At 32.0% G+C, this 22,389-nt stretch overlaps 2 protein-coding genes and 1 non-coding gene across 3 annotated transcripts; all 3 read left to right on the top strand.

Annotated features, from left to right (window-relative positions):
• Nucleotides 1-758: 758 nt before the first annotated feature.
• Nucleotides 759-849, top strand: LOC118063368 (small nucleolar RNA SNOR75). The gene has a single exon (XR_004689898.1). It is a non-coding gene; the product is annotated as a small nucleolar RNA SNOR75 (small nucleolar RNA).
• A 3,968-nt stretch (nucleotides 850-4,817) lies between these two features.
• On the top strand, nucleotides 4,818-6,619 carry LOC118063228 (oxygen-evolving enhancer protein 1, chloroplastic). The gene is made up of 2 exons (XM_035077207.2): nucleotides 4,818-5,131; nucleotides 5,757-6,619. Exons 1-2 carry the CDS (start codon nucleotides 4,892-4,894, stop codon nucleotides 6,513-6,515), a joined length of 999 nt encoding a protein of 332 aa, XP_034933098.1. The 5' UTR covers nucleotides 4,818-4,891; the 3' UTR covers nucleotides 6,516-6,619.
• Nucleotides 6,620-10,047: 3,428 nt separating this feature from the next.
• Nucleotides 10,048-12,618, top strand: LOC118063229 (CASP-like protein ARALYDRAFT_485429). Its single transcript, XM_035077208.2, has 3 exons — nucleotides 10,048-10,564; nucleotides 12,030-12,162; nucleotides 12,252-12,618. The coding sequence occupies exons 1-3, from the start codon at nucleotides 10,431-10,433 to the stop codon at nucleotides 12,444-12,446; spliced, it is 462 nt and encodes a 153-aa protein (XP_034933099.1). The 5' UTR covers nucleotides 10,048-10,430; the 3' UTR covers nucleotides 12,447-12,618.
• The last annotated feature ends 9,771 nt before the right edge of the window (nucleotides 12,619-22,389 follow it).

Genomic DNA, 22,389 nt, shown 5'->3' with positions numbered 1-22,389 from the left:
ATTGATTGCAAGTTGAACTCTTAGGGTTCTATTTATATATATATATAAAAAAGGGTTTAAATAAACTATAAACCATTTAATATAAATAAAACATATATGATACATTATAATTTTTATTGATAATTTTATTATATATCAAAAAAATAAATAATATAATTTAATAAAAAATTATTCAAATACTTTAAATATTTATAAATACAATGTAGTAATAAATTATCAAATATTATTTTTTATTTTTATAAAATTATGCGCAACTTCCACAACTACTACACGTCACAACACTGTGTTAAATGATTGTTTGAAAATATAATATAAATTGCTTTTAAAAGTTATTTTTAAAAAAATATAATAAAATAATATATTATTTTATATATTTTAAAATTTATTTTTAATATTAAATCATCAAAAAAAATTAAAATATATAAAAAAATTAATAAAAAAAAATTATTAAAATATCAAATTTTTCAAAAGATAGTAAAACCACAATCCCAAACTTCCCGAGCAAAAAAAATAAAATAAAAAATCATGGTTGTTCACCGACTTGTCAAACGCTTATGGTTGGAAGAGCGGATGGCACCCTGGTAATTTCAGCGCTGCAGAAGACCCTAACCCTAGTTCTCTTTCACCTATATATAAAAAAGCAAAGGCCTCGAATAGTGCTAAAGAACTCATGGTTATGGAGCCAGCTAACTTATGCTTTCGTTTTTCGTATCAATCTTTTTTCTCTTTTTTCAATCAATAATGATGGATTAATGATTTCTCGGTGATGAAGAAACACAGATGACGAGTCTGATCATTTTTCCATTCTTTCAAATTGTGAGGACAATTCGAGGCATTTGTCTGAGAGAAATCATCATTCCCTTTTCCTTCTCTTTTTTTTTTTTTGAATAATTTTTTATTTCTGGGTCATTTTCGACTGTCTTGGGTTGTTGATTTAAAAATGGAAAATGTCGAGAGGAGGAAGGGACGGAAGGATGACGCAGCAATGATGAGAAAGCAATCTTAGTCTCTCTTTAAGCATTGAGGGTTTTACCTGTGATTGCATTTCAAGCACTTTTGAGCTGCTCTCCTTCCTCTTCAACCTCCAAACTTGGTGCCCAACTAATAAAAGACTGGATTTTCTTCGCAAACAAGATCAGTGTAGGACCAAGGTAGATCTAAAGCTGAGTTTCTTTAGCATCATGGTGTTCGCTTAGCCCTCTGTTTCTGGATTTATATCATTTCGCTAATGCTTGTTAGGGTGCCAAGGCAGTATTGCTTCTGTGTGCACGAATCTGCTCGTATGTTTAAGCCTTTGCAAAGATTTCTCCTTTCACCTACACTTTGCCGGGCAAATGTAGATTAGGTGTTAAAATACAATCTTAGTTCTGTTGGTTAGGGCGCCGTGCTGCTAACGCCGGCGTTCCGGGATGGAAAACAGTCTTGTCTATCTGAAGAAGTAAACTATAATTTAGTCCCTATTATTTAGAAAACAAACTACCAGGTCCTTTGGGTTTAAAACACTTAATATTCAGCTCCTATGCTCTTAAATATGTTTCTAAATTATCCCACTAAAGTGTATTTTATTCCTCAAATACCTTTCTTTCCCTACCAAATTTACCAATCTTAAAAATCTATCAACTGGACTGTTTTTCATTTTTATTTTTAAAAATTATTTTGTTATAATGCATTAAAATAATTTGAAAATATTATTTTTTAAAATAAAAAATATAAAAAAATTAAATTTTTTCAAAAATATATATTTTTTAAAAAAATAGGACCTTAATCACAAAACTTAACCTCGATTTTGCTACAGTTCAAGAAAAAACCCAAAAATTAACAAACCCATAAAATTATCAAGTCCGTATGCAAAATATAAAGGATCAATATTCAAACGAAAAAAATAGAAGAAAATGAACTAAGAGAGAAAAAGGAAAGATGAAAACCACGATAAGAAATAAATGGTTAAATTACAACCTCCCATGGTATTATGAAATTACATGAATAATAAACCCTTTCATATTTAAGTAAATTCTTTTTTTAAAAAAAACCCCTTTTATATCTAAAATACTCTTAATGTTTTTTAAATAACTCTCTTTAATATTAAGGCATTTTAGGCGTAAAAGGATTTTTTATATATATATCTTCAAACTTTTAAATGATTATTGTAATTTCATGATATTTTAGGGAAGGTTATTGTACTTTATCCAAAATAAAATCTCACTATCATAAAACAGCATAAAATGTAAATACATTATAAAAAGGAGAGTAATATTTAGAGAGTGGGAGGAGCTAAGATTTTTGCAAAAATGAGTGAATGGATGAACTTTATATAAGAAGAAAATGATGAACATTTCAAGTGTGAATTTTACAAGAAATAACAAACATGCTATTGAATTCACAGTCAAGAGACTAATTTATAATTTCAAAAACTAAAATGACTAATCAATTTGTTTCTTAAGAATATAGGCGCTAAGTTATGACTAATGAGTGATTATGGGATTTTTTTTTTAACCACAAGTTATGATTTTTATTGATTTTTCAGTATTTATAAGAGTGAAGTTGATCAAGTTTATTTAGGTTTTGAATTTGCTTTTCAGAAATCACTAGTTCGATTCTCACAAATTTCAAATTCCATTAGAGACTTTACATGGTTATTAACTTTAGAATTTGTAAAATCAATTGAGGTACACATAAGTTAACTCGGACACTCACATTAATCTTAAAAAAAAAGGTTTATTTAGAAGGTTAACATGTTATTAAAAAAGGTTTGAGATCATTCGATATAAAAGTTTGATACGTGGTTATGTTTAGATTAATATTTTTAGTTGGAGAGTTTTAATGACATATTTTAGAAGAAAAAAAAAAAAAAAAAGAAGATGAATTAATTCTTCTATTTTAATCGCATTGAATTATTTGTTAATACTTATTATATGATAAAACATACACATTTAATTAAGTTTTTACTACGTGATAAAATGTACAGCTATAATATTGAGATTGAATTTGATCTCGAGATTTCTAGCAAAAAAATATACTTTACTTTTATTCGTGGAGAAAATACATTTAGACTCCAATTTAAATTTTAAATATCAGAATTTGCTCTTATTTAACTTGTTTTGTTTCTTTTAAGTAGTAATATGACGATATTTATGCTTTGATGATCTGATTTTTTTTAATTTATCGTTCATAAGCAATGAAATTACTATTAGCAAATGTTATTTTCAAATTGAGTTTCTTTTTTAATGATATGGTTATTATTACGTATTATTACCCAACAAAACAAACGACTTCTATAATTAAGATATAAATATCTTTATCGTTGAATTCAAACAATAAGCTAAAATCTCTTGGGAAACCAATATAGTCCCACACTTAAAAATATTATTTACTAAAATAATATAATGATGTTTTTATTATTCTACTAAAAAAAACTTAACACTAATTTTTAAAGATATTAAAATCCTTTCACATTATCCATCTGTTATTACCACATTAATCCAGAATAAATAAGTTTTTTTTTTCTTTTTGATTGTATAATGAAATTATCAAAATACTATTAAAAGCAAAAATATTAAACCTGGTGTTAAGAGGTATTTTTGTATTTTTATAATGTTTTTTTTTATTATAATGTTAGCCGAGGAGGAATTTAGTATTTAATCAATATAAAAAATAATAACAATTAAAAAAGCATAATGAAATAACCAGGATACCCTTAAAAGCAAAAATTTTAAATATATAATCAAGAGGCTTTTTTATCTTTCCAAATGGGTTTTGTGCAATTATTAAGTCAAATCAAAGGCAATTTAATATTTGACTAAAAAAATAAAAGGACAGGCTCATCTGATGAATTCAAAAACTTATAGAAGGCGCTCGCATTTTTTCGAAGTGGCATGTGCGGTGCCTCTCAACGTTCAAAAACACTCACATGTTGTGTTATTGAAATCATTGCCACATTTTTTTTTTCTGGTGATGCAACATGTGTCATCGTAGATGGTTTGGTTTGTCGCCAGATAACCTTTATTTTTTTTTTTTTTTTTATCTCTCCTTCTAAGAACTACAATTTGACTATCTTTATTATTGATATTTTAACTTTAATCATTATTCTTTTAATTTTTAATATTTATTCTTGATCTTTTTATAGATTATTATTAGTATTATTTTTAATACCACCTAGTGAATAATACTAAATTCATTTGAAGTTTTGTCATACCAATAACTTTATTTTTGTGATTGTCAATCTTCATGATGCATTTATTTAATCCAAATTTTCTTATTTCATATGTTGAATTCATTTAAATAATGTTTCATATGATTTTATATTTTATAATTCATTAAAAAAATGCATATTTCTAAAAGAATTGGAGAAAAGACATAAAGCAATAATAATAATAATAATACAAGGGATCTAAAGATTTTGAAATCATATCTTAATCTAACTTGTATAATTCATATAAAGAAATTGGATAAAATTGATGCTTTTAAAAGATAAAAAAACTACATAATAAAAGAAATAAAAGTATAATAATCCAAAGCAACAAAGGTTTGTATCTTGTATTTATGGAAGCTGCATGAGCAACCAAGTGCTGGCAGGCCATGGATTTTTTCTTTGGCACCAATGGGTCTAAAAACCACATATTCTTTGCAGTGGGGCCTGACAAGATATCTAATCCATCATCTTCATCATCCACTATGATAGAGAGAGTATCTTAATCCCACACCTGATACTTGCCACATGGCAGCCTAGAAAACCAGAGGCATTACCTTCGCTCAATCAACCAATAGGAGGAAGCCTTATCCTATCTCTTATCTTAACACCAAAACCAACCAGCTTAACTTGCCACTCCTCCCAGCACAAAACACTTCCTCTTATGGTCAGTTGTTTAGCTTGTTTTTATTTCTAAGAACTAAAATGGCAGCCTCACTGCAAGCAGCAGCTACACTGATGCAACCCACCAAGGTGGGTGTGCCTTCTAGGACCAGCCTTCAACTAAGGTCTTCTCAAAGTGTTTCCAAGGCTTTTGGCTTGGAACCAGCCAGTGCTAGGATTTCTTGCTCTTTGCAATCTGACCTTAAAGACTTGGCTCAAAAGTGTGTAGATGCTAGTAAGATAGCTGGCTTTGCTCTTGCTACTTCAGCTCTTGTTGTCTCGGTGAGTATGTCTTAGTCTGATGTTTTTGAACTTCCAATGGTTGTATGATCAGATTAATGTTAGACTATAGTTTGATTGGCCTGATAATGTGCTGACCCTGCCTTGTTTCTGTGTATTTTTTTGTAAACATACTGCCCTCTTAATCATAGTATAGTGTTAATGGACTTGGTTTAACAGCTTATATTCATGTAAGAAGGCTAGGAAAAGATGAAGTATCTATCCTTTTGAGAATTGATAATATTGTAGCAAAAAACTCATTTTGTATGATGATTCTTTTAGTTTAGGATCACTGTCTAGGGCTCAATTTTCAGAAGGGTGTGATTCAAAGCAGTGGAAGTAAACAGTCCTAATTTGTGCTGCTTGCACTGTCCACATGTTTTAGTGTTCAGAACTTGATAGGAGAATTTTAAGTTTGAGGGTTAGTGCTTGATCAACGAGGAATTAGAAGAAATGCTTATTATTAGTTCACATACATGGTAAGATCTTCCTAATTAGTTAGTGTGGGTTGATTATTAGAGAGCATCCTTTGCTGAACCTTTTTTTTTTTTTTTTTTAAAAATAAAAAATTCAGTGTTATATTGAGGAGTAAATCTGACCCCGGAGGTGATCGCTTTTTGTATCTCAGGGAGCAAGTGCTGAAGGAGTTCCGAAGAGGCTGACCTATGAAGAAATCCAGAGCAAGACATACATGGAAGTAAAAGGATCTGGAACTGCTAACCAATGCCCAACCATTGACGGAGGACTTGATGCATTTGCTTTCAAGCCCGGCAAATACAATGCTAAGAAGATCTGCTTAGAGCCAACTTCATTCACAGTCAAGGCTGAAGGTATAAACAAGAATTCCCCACCTGATTTCCAAAAAACTAAGCTTATGACACGTTTAACCTACACTCTTGACGAGATTGAGGGACCTTTCGAAGTCTCTCCTGATGGAACCATCAAGTTTGAGGAGAAAGATGGCATTGACTACGCTGCTGTGACTGTTCAGCTCCCTGGTGGTGAGCGTGTGCCTTTCCTTTTCACCATTAAACAGTTGGTTGCATCAGGAAAACCAGACAGCTTCAGTGGAGAGTTCCTTGTACCATCCTACCGGGGCTCTTCTTTCCTGGACCCAAAGGGAAGAGGTGGTTCAACCGGTTATGACAATGCAGTTGCATTGCCTGCTGGAGGCAGAGGGGATGAGGAGGAACTAACCAAGGAAAACATCAAGAACACCGCATCATCAACGGGTAAAATCACCCTAAGTGTCACCAAGAGCAAGCCTGAGACCGGAGAGGTCATAGGAGTGTTTGAGAGTGTCCAGCCATCCGATACTGATTTGGGAGCAAAGACCCCAAAGGATGTCAAGATCCTGGGGATCTGGTATGCTCAGCTTGAGCAATAGAGCTCTTCTCGTATGAATTTAGTCCTGGTTCGGATTTTGCTATATGTTCAAGATGCTGCTAAACTTTTCTGTGACCCCAATGAATATTTTATCATGTTTGTATATTATCAAGCCTCCATGTAATAATGTTCGGAAATTAAGGTCCATGGTTAGATAATTGCAGGTTGCGGGAGCCATGTGGTCTCATGTCTAACCTGCTGCACTCTACACAGAACCTTGTGCCTGCAATATTCAAAATTTTAAGCCCCGATGGAGGCAAAATCATATAAAAAATCCAAACAAAAACTAACGAAAGTTGAATCAAGAGGGGACCAATTCCAAATCATTAACCTGCCTGCTTCAAGTTCACACAAAACTAGTCGTGCATGGGAAGTGATCGAAGGGAACTTGCTTTGTTTATTAAAAAACTATAATGGTGTTGGAAGATATTAGCAGGAACATCAAAAATGTGATTCCTTGTGAATCTAACCCTGCCGGAAGAGGAAGCTACATTGAGGTTTCTCGCATTTATTTTTTAATGCCAGCTGGGTTTTTTTTTTATTTTATTTTTTTTTATTTTTAAGGAATAGAAAGGCTGATCAATCCCATATCCAGCCATATGTGCCTTGTTTAGGGGGGAAAAAAAGAGGCTTATTTTTTAATTGAAACTTTCATAATTTAATTCTGGGTTATTTTTTTAAAATAATTTTTTTTCAAAAAAAAAATAAAATAAAGGTTAGTAACATGAAGAAAGTAGGCTGAGGAAATTAAACAACAATTTTGAAGGAAATTTTAAGATCTAATTATATCTCATTATGTCCAAAAAATGGAGAAAAAATACATATTCAAGGTCGAATTAAATGATTATTGGATGGATTTGTATAAAAATCAAGTTCAAGGACATAATTAAATTTTTAATAGGCCAAATTGAATTTTAATTGTGTTTAAGAATTAATTTGAGTCCAATTGAAGGATTTAATTAAGTGCAAGGACTTAATTATACTTTAAATGGGTCAAATTAATTTTATTTGGGGCTTAATTGATGAAAAATAAGTTTGGAAGCCTAATTTGAGCTTAATTGAGAAAATTGGAAATTTTAAGAGACCAAATTTAATTTTTACCAAGTTAATTGATTAAAATTAGAAACAAATTGTAAAAAAATTGAAGTTTTGAGGTCCATTAGGGGTTAAATTGACAAAATTCGTAGTCAATGACCAATCTGCAAAAGGCATAAAACTATTGGGGCTTAATTAAAATTGAATAAATTGAAAGTTCAATAGTCAATTAGAAGTTAAATTGCATAAAACTGAGAGCAGGGACCACAATGCAAAAGGTGTGTAAATTCAGGGTTCTAATTCAAGTTCTTCAGGGGTTAAATTGCACTAAATCAAAAGTATAGGGTCAATTATAGGTGCAATTAAATCAAATTTAAAGAGGGAGGAATTGAAATGAACTTTGGCTAAAAACAGAATTTTAGTACTGCTCATCTTCTTTTTTAATTCTCTGAAATAACTGTTTAGGTTACCTACCTTGCAGTGCATTTAATATCTCCCTACACTCCACCAAATTTAACAAAACTTAAACGCAAATGATCAAAAGACATCCCTCTATCTCCAGGTACGGTCCATTCAGGTGGAATGACAACACGTTGGCCCAACTCGGCGTCCGGCCTAAAAAGGCCAACTTAGTCAGTTTTTTCCTGCTGATTCGACATTGCACCATGCCTACTTTGAATCAAAGGATCCTTCCCAACTAAATCAAGGGCTATTATTTTTTTTTAATGTAGACAAGATTGCCCTCATCCACCACCTATAAATAGATGTGGATTTCATGACCTAAGGGAGAGAGAAGATCGAGATCCATGAACTTAGAAAAAAACCAACCACCCCTCTGAATGAGTTCTCTATCTTCCCTTTCTCTCCACCATCACCAGTATAAAAACCATAATTTCCACCATAAGTCGCCACCATGGAAAAAGTCATAAAAAAAAACAAAAACATCTTTTTTCAGTTACAATAGTCGTGACTTTCTCTCTTCTCCTTCCTCTTCTCTCTGCAGATTATTTTTTTCCTTCTTCTTCCAACTGCAGCCGCTCCAGCCAACTCCATCACCGTTTCCACCACTGGCTTCGGGTCATCCTCGCGTTAGCCACCACCGCCACGCCAGACCCCTTTCCATGTTCATTGGATGCAAATGGCCCTTTATGGTGGATTAAACATGTCCTACTTCATATAAAAATGCATTGTGCAGGAAAGATCGTGAATTATAATATATATATTTTGATATATAAATTAATTTCAAAAAAATTATGATTTTCTCAAATATTTTTCTATCAATTTTGTATAATATCATTATATATTTTTAAAAAATATTTTGAAATCTGCACATCAAAACGATTTAAAATACCATATTTTCTTTGAAATATTTCAAAAAAAAAAAAATTCTAAAACATTTTAAAAAAAATCTCAAAAACTTTTAAATTAATTTCCCTAAACCCAATCTAAACGAATTTAATTATGCTTAAGCCCTCACTATTTTTTCTTTTCAGAATAGTCCCCCAAATGTTGGAAATATTTCCAATACTAAGATCCCACATATAATTCTTTCTTGATATATCTTTTGATCTGATTTCAACATTCATGAATCTAAAACCAATGATTTTGGTGGTTAAAAGTACTATCCTTATCTCCTATACTTGATCTAATTATTTTGTTTTTCATTGCTTTCCTTCAACAACACTCATGCCTTTTGGAGTGATAAAAAGTTCTTTTATTTTAGGGTTGTGTGTTTAAAATTATATTTAATATAAAATATTATTATTTTAAAAAGATGGGTACATTTGCTGGTTTTAAATAAATTAACGTTAAAATAATCTATCGCTTTTTATATATCTATAAAGACAATTATGACAAGATTATAATAATTGAGAAAACTTCTAATTTTTTTTTATAAAAAAAACTTTTTTTTTTTTTTACAAACCTCTCTTGTCAAAATTCATCCGTTTCTTTCTTTGTGCTATCAAGAATAAAAAATTAAAAATTTTTGAAAAAAAATATTATAATTATATTGTTAGCACTAGAAGCAAAGTACTAAATTATTTTAAGATAAGATAATTGATTATTGTTTTAATCTTAATCTTTTAGTCTTTTTACTGTTAATTTAATTTTTTTATATGTTGATTAATATACATGTTTTATGTTTTTTTTTTAAAGCCATATCACCAGAGAAATAAGGAAAAAATGCTAAGACAAATTACGAGAATTTGATTTCAATTCTTTTAACTTAAGGGTAATTCTAATAAATAAATAAAAACTTCACCATTAAGAGAAATCACAAAAGACAATACCATTTTTTATTTTTTTAAAAAAAATTAAACGTTAAGAAAAAACTTCTAAAAACTCATGCGCTATTAAATAATATGACATGTATTTTTGAATTTTTTTTTATTAACTTTCATTAATATTTGTAATTTCTCTTCTTTTCTTTGTTTGGTAATGGGAAAATAAATGGATTAATAATAAAGTAAGAAACCTTCATTTTGCCACTTGCCCTTTTCAGACAACACCAACGAAGCCCACGTTTCCAAATCTTCTGTACTATTGTATGCTCTGACAGACAACAAACGAACCCACAGAAACCAAAATTAAGGTAAAGAGAAGAGAGGAGAAGCTAGAAAGTCTCTCCTTTTCATGAGGCTTTACAAATTTTAACGTCCCTTTCCCTTGCAAATTTCTTTCACCAAAGAAAACGACTCTGAATGTTACTTTATCCCCATTTAAGTCAATTCATTTAAGAAAAACCATAGCTGGCATTTCCCTTCTCTATTAGCTTCAAGTTCAATTCCTTTTATTTGGTGGTGGCATCGATCACGCTGGGAAAACAAGGGTGAAATGAAGTTCTGGACATGAAGATACAGAGGGGGAGTTTCTTAGAAAGATGGAAGGGCAAGTGCCTGGAGCAATGGGGTCAAGTGGTAGCCTGGCTTTGAGATTTGGGCAGACCTGTTTCTCTTGTGCTTCACTTCTCTTTATGTGTTTGGATGTTGAATTTTACAGCTATACTACTTTCTGGTACTCTTACTGTTTTTATTATTATTATTATGAATTTCAATACCCTGCTTCTCTTGTGTTGTTACTACAATTTTATTGCATGCAATTTTGTTTTGTCGACTGTTCTTCTTGTCTATTAATTTCATTTCTTTCTTTTTTCTATTTTTGGTTGAGATCTCATTTCTTTTTACTTCTAATAATTAGTTAATTCTTGCTTAAGATTGTAAAAGGGAAGCAGAGTTGTGATCATATGGCGTAATGAGTGAACGGTGAAAGAGGAAGATAGTTGGTTTTCTGAGGATCTAGGCAATAAAGTTGTTGATGCCTATCCTATTCTTACTGTTACTGTGAGGTTTATTGGAAGGATTTCATTTTTGCAGAGTCATGATTGGTTTGATAAACTAGATGGCCAAAAGTTCTCTCAGGATAAGTGTTGGAGACAACATCTCGGTTTAGTGGTGTAAATGAGCTTGTAGCTGTGGTTGGGTGTGGCATCATTATGAGATAATTTAGCAATTAGAGAGTCAGAAGCTCGGCCATATGATGCATTTCAAATCTGGTGCATTACATGCATACCATCTAATCCTTGACTAGACCATTTTTGGGATGGTCTCCTCTAGGAAAACAAGACTGTATCTTCCAATAGAGGCTTGATTTAGGTTGCCATGTATGAGTTTTGCAGCAAGGGATGTATTTTGCAGATGGTTTTGCAAGCATTTGGAACAGTTTAAGGGTTTTTTTTCTTCCTTAATATACAACCATGGTTGCAGAAGAAACCTGCAATCAGTTTTCTATATATCCGGACAACAGATGTGCTTGTTTTAGCTCACCATCAATGCGATGATGGAATGTCCAATCAGCTTTTAGACTTCTTGGTTTTTTAATGGTGAATTGACCCAATACCCTTAGGTCGAGGGCCAGTGTTGTTGCTCTGCATGTTGTGTTGCTTGTGCTCCGAAGTTGATGGTCTTTACTAGTCTCAACTTGTCTTGGTGACAAAACATGCGGTGATCTCATATTGAGAATTGTGGGTATCAATGCTGTGTTTTCTTGGTTTGAAGTGAATTTGATTATCTTAAAGAACCTATTCAACTGCCCTGATGATGATGTTTCTAAAACATACAAGTTACTGGAAGACCTATCAATTAAATATCTTTCTTATGATTATTCTGAAATTTGATAGGCTCTACAGATAAATGATGAAATTGACTACACGATCTGGATGAAAATAAATCTGTAGTTATGGGAATGAACTTAGGACTTCTGTTTGTTTTTCTTTTTTGCTTAAACATTTAACTTGGTATGAATTTCTTTCTTTTATTTTTCCGACGATGGAGTTGCTGTTTCGAAAAATTGCAAGCATCTGCAATTCTCAATTTTTCTTGTACACCATAGTGTGTTGCACTTCCATTATCACCAAGCAATATAGGATGCTGGTGTTTTGTGTGCTTCAGCCTTTTGTAATTGGTAGGCATTTCTTTGTCAGCTTCTTGGTAACAGTTATGGGCTTGGTAATTCCATGGAGCTTGGTTTTGGTACTGGCGGATGCATATTCTGTCTTTGTTAAAAGTTTAGATCTTCAAAGAAGGAATCTGCTAATGATCATCATTGGAGATTTGGTACGTCCTGGTTATATTCAATCGAAAACTTAATCAAAGAAAGAAACTGTCATTGTATGCTTATTCACCATTTGATTTTTTTCTTACAGGTTTTATCGTTTCTATCACTAGCAGCAGCCTGTTCAACAGCTAGTGTTGCAGATCTTCTGCTTGATGTTGGTAAATCATTTTGCCCGGTGAAGTTATGTAGTAGATATCAGTTATCCGCCGCAATGGCTTTCTTGTCTTGGTTTCTCTCATTTTCTTCGTCACTCTTTAATCTCTGGCTTCTTCCAGCCTTGTAATACTTCATTTTTCATATCCATGCATTAAAATCAGATGAGCAAATATTGTCGAAGCCTTGTTACCCAAAGTTAATGCTTGTACAGCCATAGCCTTGCACATTTCCAGCTTGTGTCAAGTGATGCAATTGATTTCCCTGATTTTTAATGAAATACACAGCCAAATTATTATGCATCTTGTTTTGTCCTGTTCATTTTGTGGACTAGAGAATTATGAGGTTAATCTTCAGAGATCAGTGATGTTCAGTTTTCCCTGCCGACAAGGTTGCTGCAAGGTCATCCTCACTGCCTCAATTATGAGCTTTCAACCATTGTCTTGTCCATTGCTTCTAAGGTAATAAAATAGGTTAAAGGGGAGGGAATGTAATTATGGTACACTAGATATTGAATTTGTTGACAAATCGAGACCCACAGGAGGATGTTGAATGCCTTTCCAATCCTAATCAGACACTTATTGTCAAGGCAAGTTGATGCACAAAAGTTGCTGGGAAGCTATGCACAAGTCCTCTACACGAGAAATGTTGCTGTTGAAATTTCAGAGTACTGGCGGGGACATTAATGAACCTTTTCTTGTTAGAACATGAACTTCAAAACCAAAATCGTAATGACCATTAAAGTCTTTGCGATCCATGATAAGGCACAAGGACTACATTTTTCTTGGAACAATGCAATCATTAGATTAGATGCCATGCTTTTTTCATCTTTAAACTCTTTTTTTTTTTTTTTCCAGTTGCATCCTTTTGTATTCAAATTAATGGCTAATTTGTAGAGAAAAAAAAATATGTAGAAGCCTCAGTGAAAGCCATTATAAACTTCGGGGAAAAAAAAAAAAATTATTTTTGGTCGTCATACTTTTCTCTTCCTATCTCTAGAGTCCCTCTAAGTTTTAAAATTCCGAGAGAAGAGAGTAGGTCTTCTGAAAACGACAATGAAAGAGAAAATGATCAATTTAGTTTTATTTTAAGCGATGACACTCATCTCCGTTCAACAAGAGGAGTTCAATGGTAATGAAGTTTTTCTATAAACATATTTGAAAGAAAAGATCTGTATTTTGATTTAGGATGAGTTTTATAAGATGCCCAGTAAGAGTAAACGCGTCCTGGGATTTGATTTTTGTTTTCCTCGCATCAAATGGTTCGAGATATAAAAGCGATCAAACTATTTGAAAGGATGCATTTGGCCTGGTGAAATCACCTTCACAGCATTGCTTCCTCGTAGCAGTAAGTATGATCTGGTAGACATAATATTATAACGTGATGAGATATGTTTACAGGAGCAACATCTACTAAGATGTTTTATTTTCTGAAAAAAAAATTATTTTTTAATTTTTTTTGTATTTGTTTGTTATTAAAAAAGTTAATAAACGGAAAACACTTTCCGGTCAATGGAAAATTTGGCTTGGTTCCTCAGAAAACATTTTTCTTTTTTATTTTAGGAAAAACACCTTTTGGAAGGTTGTGAAAAATTTAGAAATGTCATATTATTTGCTGATTATATCAAATTTGGTCCTCAAACTTTTGATTGATATATATATATATATTGAATATTTTTTTTTCAATTACATCCCTTAGAATTTAATTTTTATATTAACTTTGGTCCTCATTTTTATAATTGTTATTTGATTTTCCCTTATTATTTTTTAATTAAAGTTTTTTATCTATCAAATTTGGTCCTCATTCTTTTGATTGTTACTTATTTTATTTGAAATAATTTATGAAATGTTAATTATTATTATTTTATTTTCTTCATCTTTTAATTTTTTTATTTTTTAGATTTGATCTCTATTATTTTAATTATTATTTATTTTATTTGAAATAATTTATGAAATTATATTTTTTTCAATTTTATTCTCATTCAACTTGTTAATTTGTAAGATTTGTTTCTTGTTATTTTAATAAATTTGAGAAAAATAAAATATTAATAAGTTATTTTTCAGCTCATTTTCCATGACATAACCAAACACTGGAAAGTGTTTTCCAACTTATTTTCCATTACTCTATCAAACATCAGAAAATATTTTTTCCAGAACTCACTTACCTTCAAAATTTATTTTTAAAAAAATAATTAATTTTTCAGCAAACAAACAGAGCTTAAAAAATCATGATGGAACATCGGGGTTTTGTGAAGGAAGCAATGTGCTTAGTAGGACGAGTGTCATTCATAAACAGGCTGTAGAGAGGGGGGGTGTAGAAGATGACCTTGAGTGACAATGACTTCACCATTACCATCTCTTGTTTCTGAAATGATGCGTCATTGAGAAGATAAAGATTGATCTGATTTGCAACAATGGCTTCTTTAAGTTTTGATCATTTAGATTTAACACGAAGACGTCTCCTAAGCCAGAAAATGTCCAATCAAATATTTAGAAGTCACAGATAGCGTAAAAGAATTATGAAGAAGGCGTCTTTATAATATCTTTCTTTTGTGATCTGTACTGTGTTTCCATTTTTTCAAGTCCGATAAGTTGATGCTTCCAGCCATGGATTATATGGGAGGAAAAAACAATATCCATTTAGGAAATCAATCTGTAACATAAACTACTTGTATTCTCTTTGATCTTACAGTAGATTTGCAAAGTTTCCTGATTCATGAACACATTAATAGCATGTATAAGTGGGCACACTTCCAGTTGGTCATGACAGCCTCTGCAACTACCAAATCAGCACAACTGTTTTAAGGGATGCAACTTTCTTGGTAATAAAGAGCTGATTTGTGGTGGTCCAGTGGTAAGAACTTGAGATCAAGAGGTTTGCTCCCTCTATGGTCTCAAGTTCGAGCCCTAGGTTGCTCATATGATGGCCACTGAAGGTTTACATGGTCGTTAACTTCAGGGCCCGTGGGATTAGTCGAAGTGCGCGCAAACCGGCCCGGACATCTACGTTAAACTAAAAAAAAAAAAAAAACAGAGCTGATTTTATGGTCAATCTCTGAAACACATCAAAGATACTATAGGAAATATTGTTGGGACATATATCATTATCAAATTTAACAGTTTTATTGATGGAAATTTTTATTTGTATTTATACTAGTACTCTCTTGGTATATATATTACCAATGAACTCACGGATGAAAATAGTTTGTCGGAAAAACTCTTGTTGGTAATTTATAAACTATCGGTGCGTTTGTTGGTAATAAATATATTGATGGATTTACAGATGGACAAAACGTGTCCAAAAAATTTACCTGTTTTATTTAGTCGGTATATCTATCGGTAAATATAACATATTACTAATACAATACCATATGTAATTTTGTCGGTGCATTAGCAATAGTAGTGATATTTGCTGTAATTCTTTTTCAACTCCTTGAAATATACTGACGGTCTAGTTCTGTTGGTAACACCATCAGTAATAATGGTATTTGCAGTAATTTTTTTTCCAATTCCTTGGAATATACTGACAGGAGTTATGCTTTCAGTAACCCCGCCAGTAATATTTTAAAAATATATTGAACATAAGTAAAAAATAATAATTAAAATAAAATAAATTAGTATACAATTTAAATATTTATTACAAATTTAAATATTTGTATATTCAAATACAACAAATCTAAAATATAGGCGGCGCTAGAGGAGGAGAAGGAGGTTGGTCGTCGCTAGGACCATGGGGCCAATTAGGAGGTGCACATGACTCATCTATCTGTGATCTCTTCTCCATTACCAATCAATGAAGTTATTTATAATTAGCAGTGAGACGTTCATATTTATCATTAAGATGGGCTATCCAATCTTGTATCCATTGGTCTAATATTGTTGTGAACTTTGGAGTCTGAATGCTCATAATCGATTGTGAGAATCTAACGGTCAAATCACTAAGGGTCGTTCGCAAGTTCTTGGTCTTAGTGTTAGAGAGTCCGTACACCTGATTTTTATTGAGTCCATCGAACGATCCTGCCTCCAACCACAAATCTAGATTGATATTCGAATGGGTCAAAAGATCGTCTTCGTATCTCTCCTTCAATTGGTTATTATATGTCTCCTGAAAAGAAAAAATAAATTCATCAAATTCAAGGAAGAGACAACTTAAGAAAAAAAAAGATTGAAAACCAACATATCACAAAGTGTTGAGCTTGACTATTAACGAGCTGTTGTATCTCTTTTTCGTAGTCATCACTCCGCACATGTATTTCAACAAAAAGCTCCATCAAACTTAGCTCACGTCCAAGAACCGTAGCTTACAATAAACAAATGTTGTCAATTAAATATATTTATATATATATAAAAAAAAAACTAATAAAAAAATTGGATGTAATAAAAAAAATCCTAACATCCGCTTCACATGCGAAATGAATGGAATGGAGCCACTAGTGTGCGTGGTAACGGGACTATGAACATGCCAGTTATGGTTATCCATACCAGACTGTGACTATTAGTGAGACATGCGAACATCATGTGCTGAATGTATTCTACCCATACAACCTTTTAGACTTACATTGGTCTGAAATCCTTCCAAACCGCCACATTATTCTAGCCTGGAAGCTTTCTTTCTTATGCATATTTTTTTGCTTTCATTTGCGCCTCGTACCAAAAAATACAACCTATATGATATAAATTAATTATCTGTTAGTACATAAAAAATAAATTTTTAATATTTGAATAAAAAAATATCCTGAATTTAATCTTACCTAATTATAGTATTATTCTCTCAAATTCTCCTCATAGCATTATTATCAGCTCTCTCCTATTCAAATTTTTCCTTAAAATAAAAATTTATAACAGGAAAATTTCAATAATTTCAATCATCCAAATTAACATAAAAAATATTTAATTTAATACTAACCTTGAACCTTGAACCTTGAAAACCATGCATCGACCTGAGATTTTCATTCAGGATATTTGGAAACCTGGCTCCATTGAAATAATAGAATTTTCATCGACAATTAAAAAGTCGATGTTATTATTCTCACAACCTTAATATTTGTAAACCTGAAATTGCATTTGTTAAATGATATTATTTTTTTAAAAATTATTAAATATGTCGTTATGAAAGCAAAACAAATTCACATTGAAAGATCATCCTTCCACTGGACCTTGTACTTACGGGTAGATAGATCCTGCTGTGTAGGGATCCCTCATCGATGTTGCAACATCACACTCGACGAGCCCGCGTCATGAGTCAATGCTTGTGTCTCAAGTGCCTAATCTTGGTAGGCACCTAATGACTCATGGTCATCAGCATCGTTGCTAAAAAAACTAGCAGTACTGATTATGTCTTTGCGATGTGCAATAGACTTTTCCCTAAGCATCCACTCAAATTAACGGATAAAAAAATAAATGATTTCTATTTTTTTTAAAAAAAAATAGCAGCATCTCCCTTATATGGAAGACTACGCAAAATTGTAAACATGTAAATACACAATATATATGTCACAAACCAGCTAATTTTGTTCTATTTCTTCTAAAAATTTAGCATAATTCAATTTTGTAGAAAATTTTAATTTTCTACGTGATAAATTTTTTAATCATAAATTTACAAAAATTATTCTAATTTTACAAAAATCCAAAATAATAATTAAAATTAATCTTGCACATCTAATTGTAATTGAACAATAAAATTGGAAAAAAAAAAAAAGCAATGAAAAATTATTACAATAACAATTAAAATTCAACACAATTATTTCTAAGTGATAATATTTTTAATCCTAAATTTACAAAAAAATTATTCTAAATGAAATAAATACAAAATAATAATTTAATGTGATTTGTACAACTATCCCTTAATAGTTCATCAGAATCTTTCAAAAGATTAAAAAACTTGGTTGCGTCTGCATTAAGCTTTTCATCTACGATTGGACATTGACTAGCATGACCCTGATTCATTATCATCGCATTCATAACTATATTCTTATAAGGATTACTATTGTTATCTACAACTCCATACACGTTGCTAGAACTAGAAGTTGGTTCATCCATCCTTTACTTTATTATGAGGAACATGTGGTTCTCTATGTGCATATCAACACATGTATTTCTCAATAACCTTTTTTGTAGAAGATGCATCGTTACAACATCGAGAAACTTTTTATTTTTACACATTTTGCATGAACATTTAATATCCATTCACTAATATTTCTCGAATTAGATAGTATGTAATTAATAAAATTTTGAATCTCATTACAATAATCAATCATCCGCAAACCTTAAGGTGAATCTATATCTAAAACGATACATATAAACTATATATATAAAATAATAATGAGAACATGTATTAATTAACTAATATGAAGCCTTGCATTATCAAAAATAGGTGTTATGGATCTTTCATGGCAATCACATATATCAACTTGAGTTTATGATTACAATACATTGTGTTTTATTATATAAAATTAAATTATATATATATAAAAGAGATGGGTTTGAGAATAATCGTATACTTATTGTAAAATAATTATTGAATTTTTTTTCTATTCATGTTGCTATTTACAGGGTTGGGATAGATAAATCAAATTCCCAACTTCCCAAAGCCAAATATTCGACCGTTGGTTCCCGCCTGAACCAAACCCTTAGTTCCCTCCAAGAATTATAATCCAAACTCCAAAGACTCCAAATTTCCATTCGCTCCTACAGAAATGCTCATCAATGTGACTCTCTCGCACTAGGCAAAATAAGTTGTTTTTATGATACTTCTTATACAGACAATCTTGACTATATATGCACAGCTTGCATGTATTTAATCAAATTCAAGAACCTAAAAAGTTAATGTAGAATAGTAAGAGTCTAGAGATAAGGTTGTTCCTCAAATAATGATGATCCATTGAACTCTATGTTCTTATATCACCTAATGATTGGTCTTGTCTTCCTCCAAATGAATTCGCTCTCCTATTTTGAATTAAAGCTTACATGTGTGGATCGTTGTATTGGGTTTACGCTCTTGTTCATGGTCAGACGAACGGATTGGGGTTTGGGTCATGAGTTTTGCCAACAAAATGGCCTAAAGTTCTGTGTTGTTAATTAATTTCATGGCGCAGAAAGAATTTGATTTTGTGTGTGAGAGCAGCTTGGTTTTTGGGATTTGTTGGGTATTCTAATGCGGGTTGTTGCGAAGAAGAGATATGGGAGTAGGGAACCATCGGTTTGCTTCAGTTTCTCTTGGTTAGTTCTTGAGCAGGCGAAAAATGACTTTGCTAGTTTTGTTATTTAATTGTGAGAAATGCTCATATATGTATGCTAGGTGTGGGCATTTGAACTGGCACAACAAGTTTTTGAGCGGATGCCTTCTATGAAAGTTGCTCATGGACTTCTGTGGATTGTGGACAGTACACGCGCGAAACATTTCTTGATGAAGTTGCTCGGCGGACATTTTATAACATTCCGGTGAAGAATGCGGTTCCCGGAATTCAATGATTTCTTGTTATGTTCTAGAAGGATGATACAGGGAAGCTCTTGATTTGTTCCACGAGACTTGTGATTCGAGAGTGGTGCCTGATGAAGCTACACCTACCAAGTGTTCTTTCTGCGTTCAGTCAAATTGGTGATTTTTTTGTGGCGAAGAAAATTCATGATTATGTCCTAGAGTGGGATTATTAGGGCCCTTGCATTAGAACTTGTAGATTAGAAGTGGTCAAGCTCTTTAGAATGATGAAAGCTGGAGGTGTTTGGCCTGTTGAGATCGTATTCACAGGATTGATTTCTGCTTATAGTTACAGTAGTCTGGTAGACATGGAATGATCTTACTTTGATGTAATGATATCTGTTTATGGAATTAGACATGAGAGTACTGAGCATTGTGCTTGCATGGTTGATCTTCCTGACAAAGGGAGTCTCTTCAATGAGGCTAATCAGAAGGATGCCCATGAAGCTTGATATTATGATTTGCAGTGTTCTGCTTGACTCTTGTCCTGGAAATGTTACCAATTGGTAATCAAATCCGAAAAGAGTTGTTGGAGTTGGAGCCATACAGTTCATGGCTATACTTCCAGGTCTCAAATTGTACGCTGAAGTTCAGATATGGGAAGATGTGTAGAATATAAGGACACCAATGAACAACTGTATGGGATCACCGAGTTTAGTGCTCTCAGATTCACTGAAGTTCACAGCTTTTTCATGAACTTATAGTTGATGACTGGAGACATTAAGCTTCAAGGCAGGAAATGCTCAGTGCTGGATCAACTGCTGATCATTTCAAGTTAATTTGTAGGTATTAAGGCTGCATCTCAACTGCATTATCAGACATGCAGGAATTAAAGTACTAAATCTACATATTCTTTTATTGCACCATTGTTTTTTGCAAGTGTTGTCCAAGAAACAATTAGCCTTTTGTTACTACTTTAACCTTGTATGAATTTTTGAACTAAGAACTAGTCTCTGTTCAGTTTCACTACTTTGGTAAGCTTTGGTAATTATTATGAATAAAAGGAAAGTGGCAGAGACCACATTTGCAACAAGATGCACTCGCTGAACCATGGACGGAATCCTCAATCTGAACACAGAAGTTACAAGAATCACTTGAACTCTGGTACGTAGCTCTAAGAGCCTCAGCAAGTGACATGGTAACCAAGAAATTATCATAAGGACATGAGATGGAAACTTGGAGTCTGTTTTTATTACAAGCTTAACCTTTTGTAATTCTTACTTGGCAATAGCGGACCCCAAGTGAACTTAAATGAGGGCCATCTGCAACTGCAACAGTCAATGTTGTTGCAGGTTCCCAAAGATGTGCAGAACCCTTGCGATACAAAAAACCAGCTGCACCATGGTTGCCATGTTTGGGTCTGCTACCTTGGTATGACAATGGTTCCACAGCATTTCTTGTTTTCAAGAAGATCAAGCTGGTCAGCTGCTGCGAAAACCAACTAACAACCTGCCCTTGGCAATTAGTCTATGTTCATGACAGTCAAATATCAGATATTCTTTTGGTTACGAAGTTCCTGCTAAATTTTCTAACAAAGAGGTTAGAAAACACCTCAGAAACCAATAAAAGTCCAAATCAAATTACACAGACACACAAAGAGCATTAAGGAATCATGAAGAAGACATCCAATAGATATTCCCATTTTTTTAAGTTTGATAAGATATGGTTCAAGTCATAAATGTCTGATCAGAGGCCAAAATTATATCCCATTATCCATTAATTAAGCATATATATATATATATATATTATATATCTAAGACAATACTGGTTTTTTTCTTTGTACTTGTAGTACATTTGCCTAACAAGTACTATCTTGATTCATGAACATGTTGATACTGTGGATAAGTAGCATCATTAAGAATTTGCTTAGGGAATGAATTAATGTGCTGATTACATGGAAGAGACACAGATCTACCAGTTGGTCCAAACAACCTTTGCATTGACAAATTATATATTAGGAGGAGCTTTCCTGGTAACGACGATATTATATAAAAATATTTTTGGCTCTAAAGATTTTTTTTTTTAAGGGCATGGTAGATATAATGTATTCATGCATATAAAAATCGATCAAGCCTCCGATTCAGACATCATAGCTCTATTATATTTCCAAATTATGATTTTTGTGTTGGTTGGTAATTAAATCTTCTGTTGATTAATTAATCCAGCATTGTTTCCCGACATTATTATTTTTTATAGAAAATAAACCTTTCTTAATTCCCAGCACAAGAAAACAAATCGAATATTGAGTTTCTATGTTTGTATTTGGCTCGATTTTCAATTGCAAGAATTTATTTTCCTTGCTCCCAGGAAACAATCAATAATAAATTAATTTTTCCCAAACAAAAATCTAATGTTTTAACTGTTGGAATTGGAAAGTGATATAAGTTCCTACTTATAGACTTTACTTTAATTTTTTTTTAGCAAAAATTTTAGATGATAATATAAATTATATCATGAAAATTCATTTAATATTTTAAGTTATTGAGTTAAAATGATTTTTAATATAATATTAAAATTTTAATAACTAAACGATTACGAGTTCGAATCTCATTATCCTTATATATTTAATAAAAATTAAATATAAATTAATATGAATT

This window comes from Populus alba, chromosome 7 (assembly GCF_005239225.2).
Source record: "Populus alba chromosome 7, ASM523922v2, whole genome shotgun sequence".
NCBI classification, from domain to species: Eukaryota; Viridiplantae; Streptophyta; class Magnoliopsida; order Malpighiales; family Salicaceae; genus Populus; species Populus alba.
This window is presented reverse-complemented; position numbering and strand designations above follow the sequence as displayed.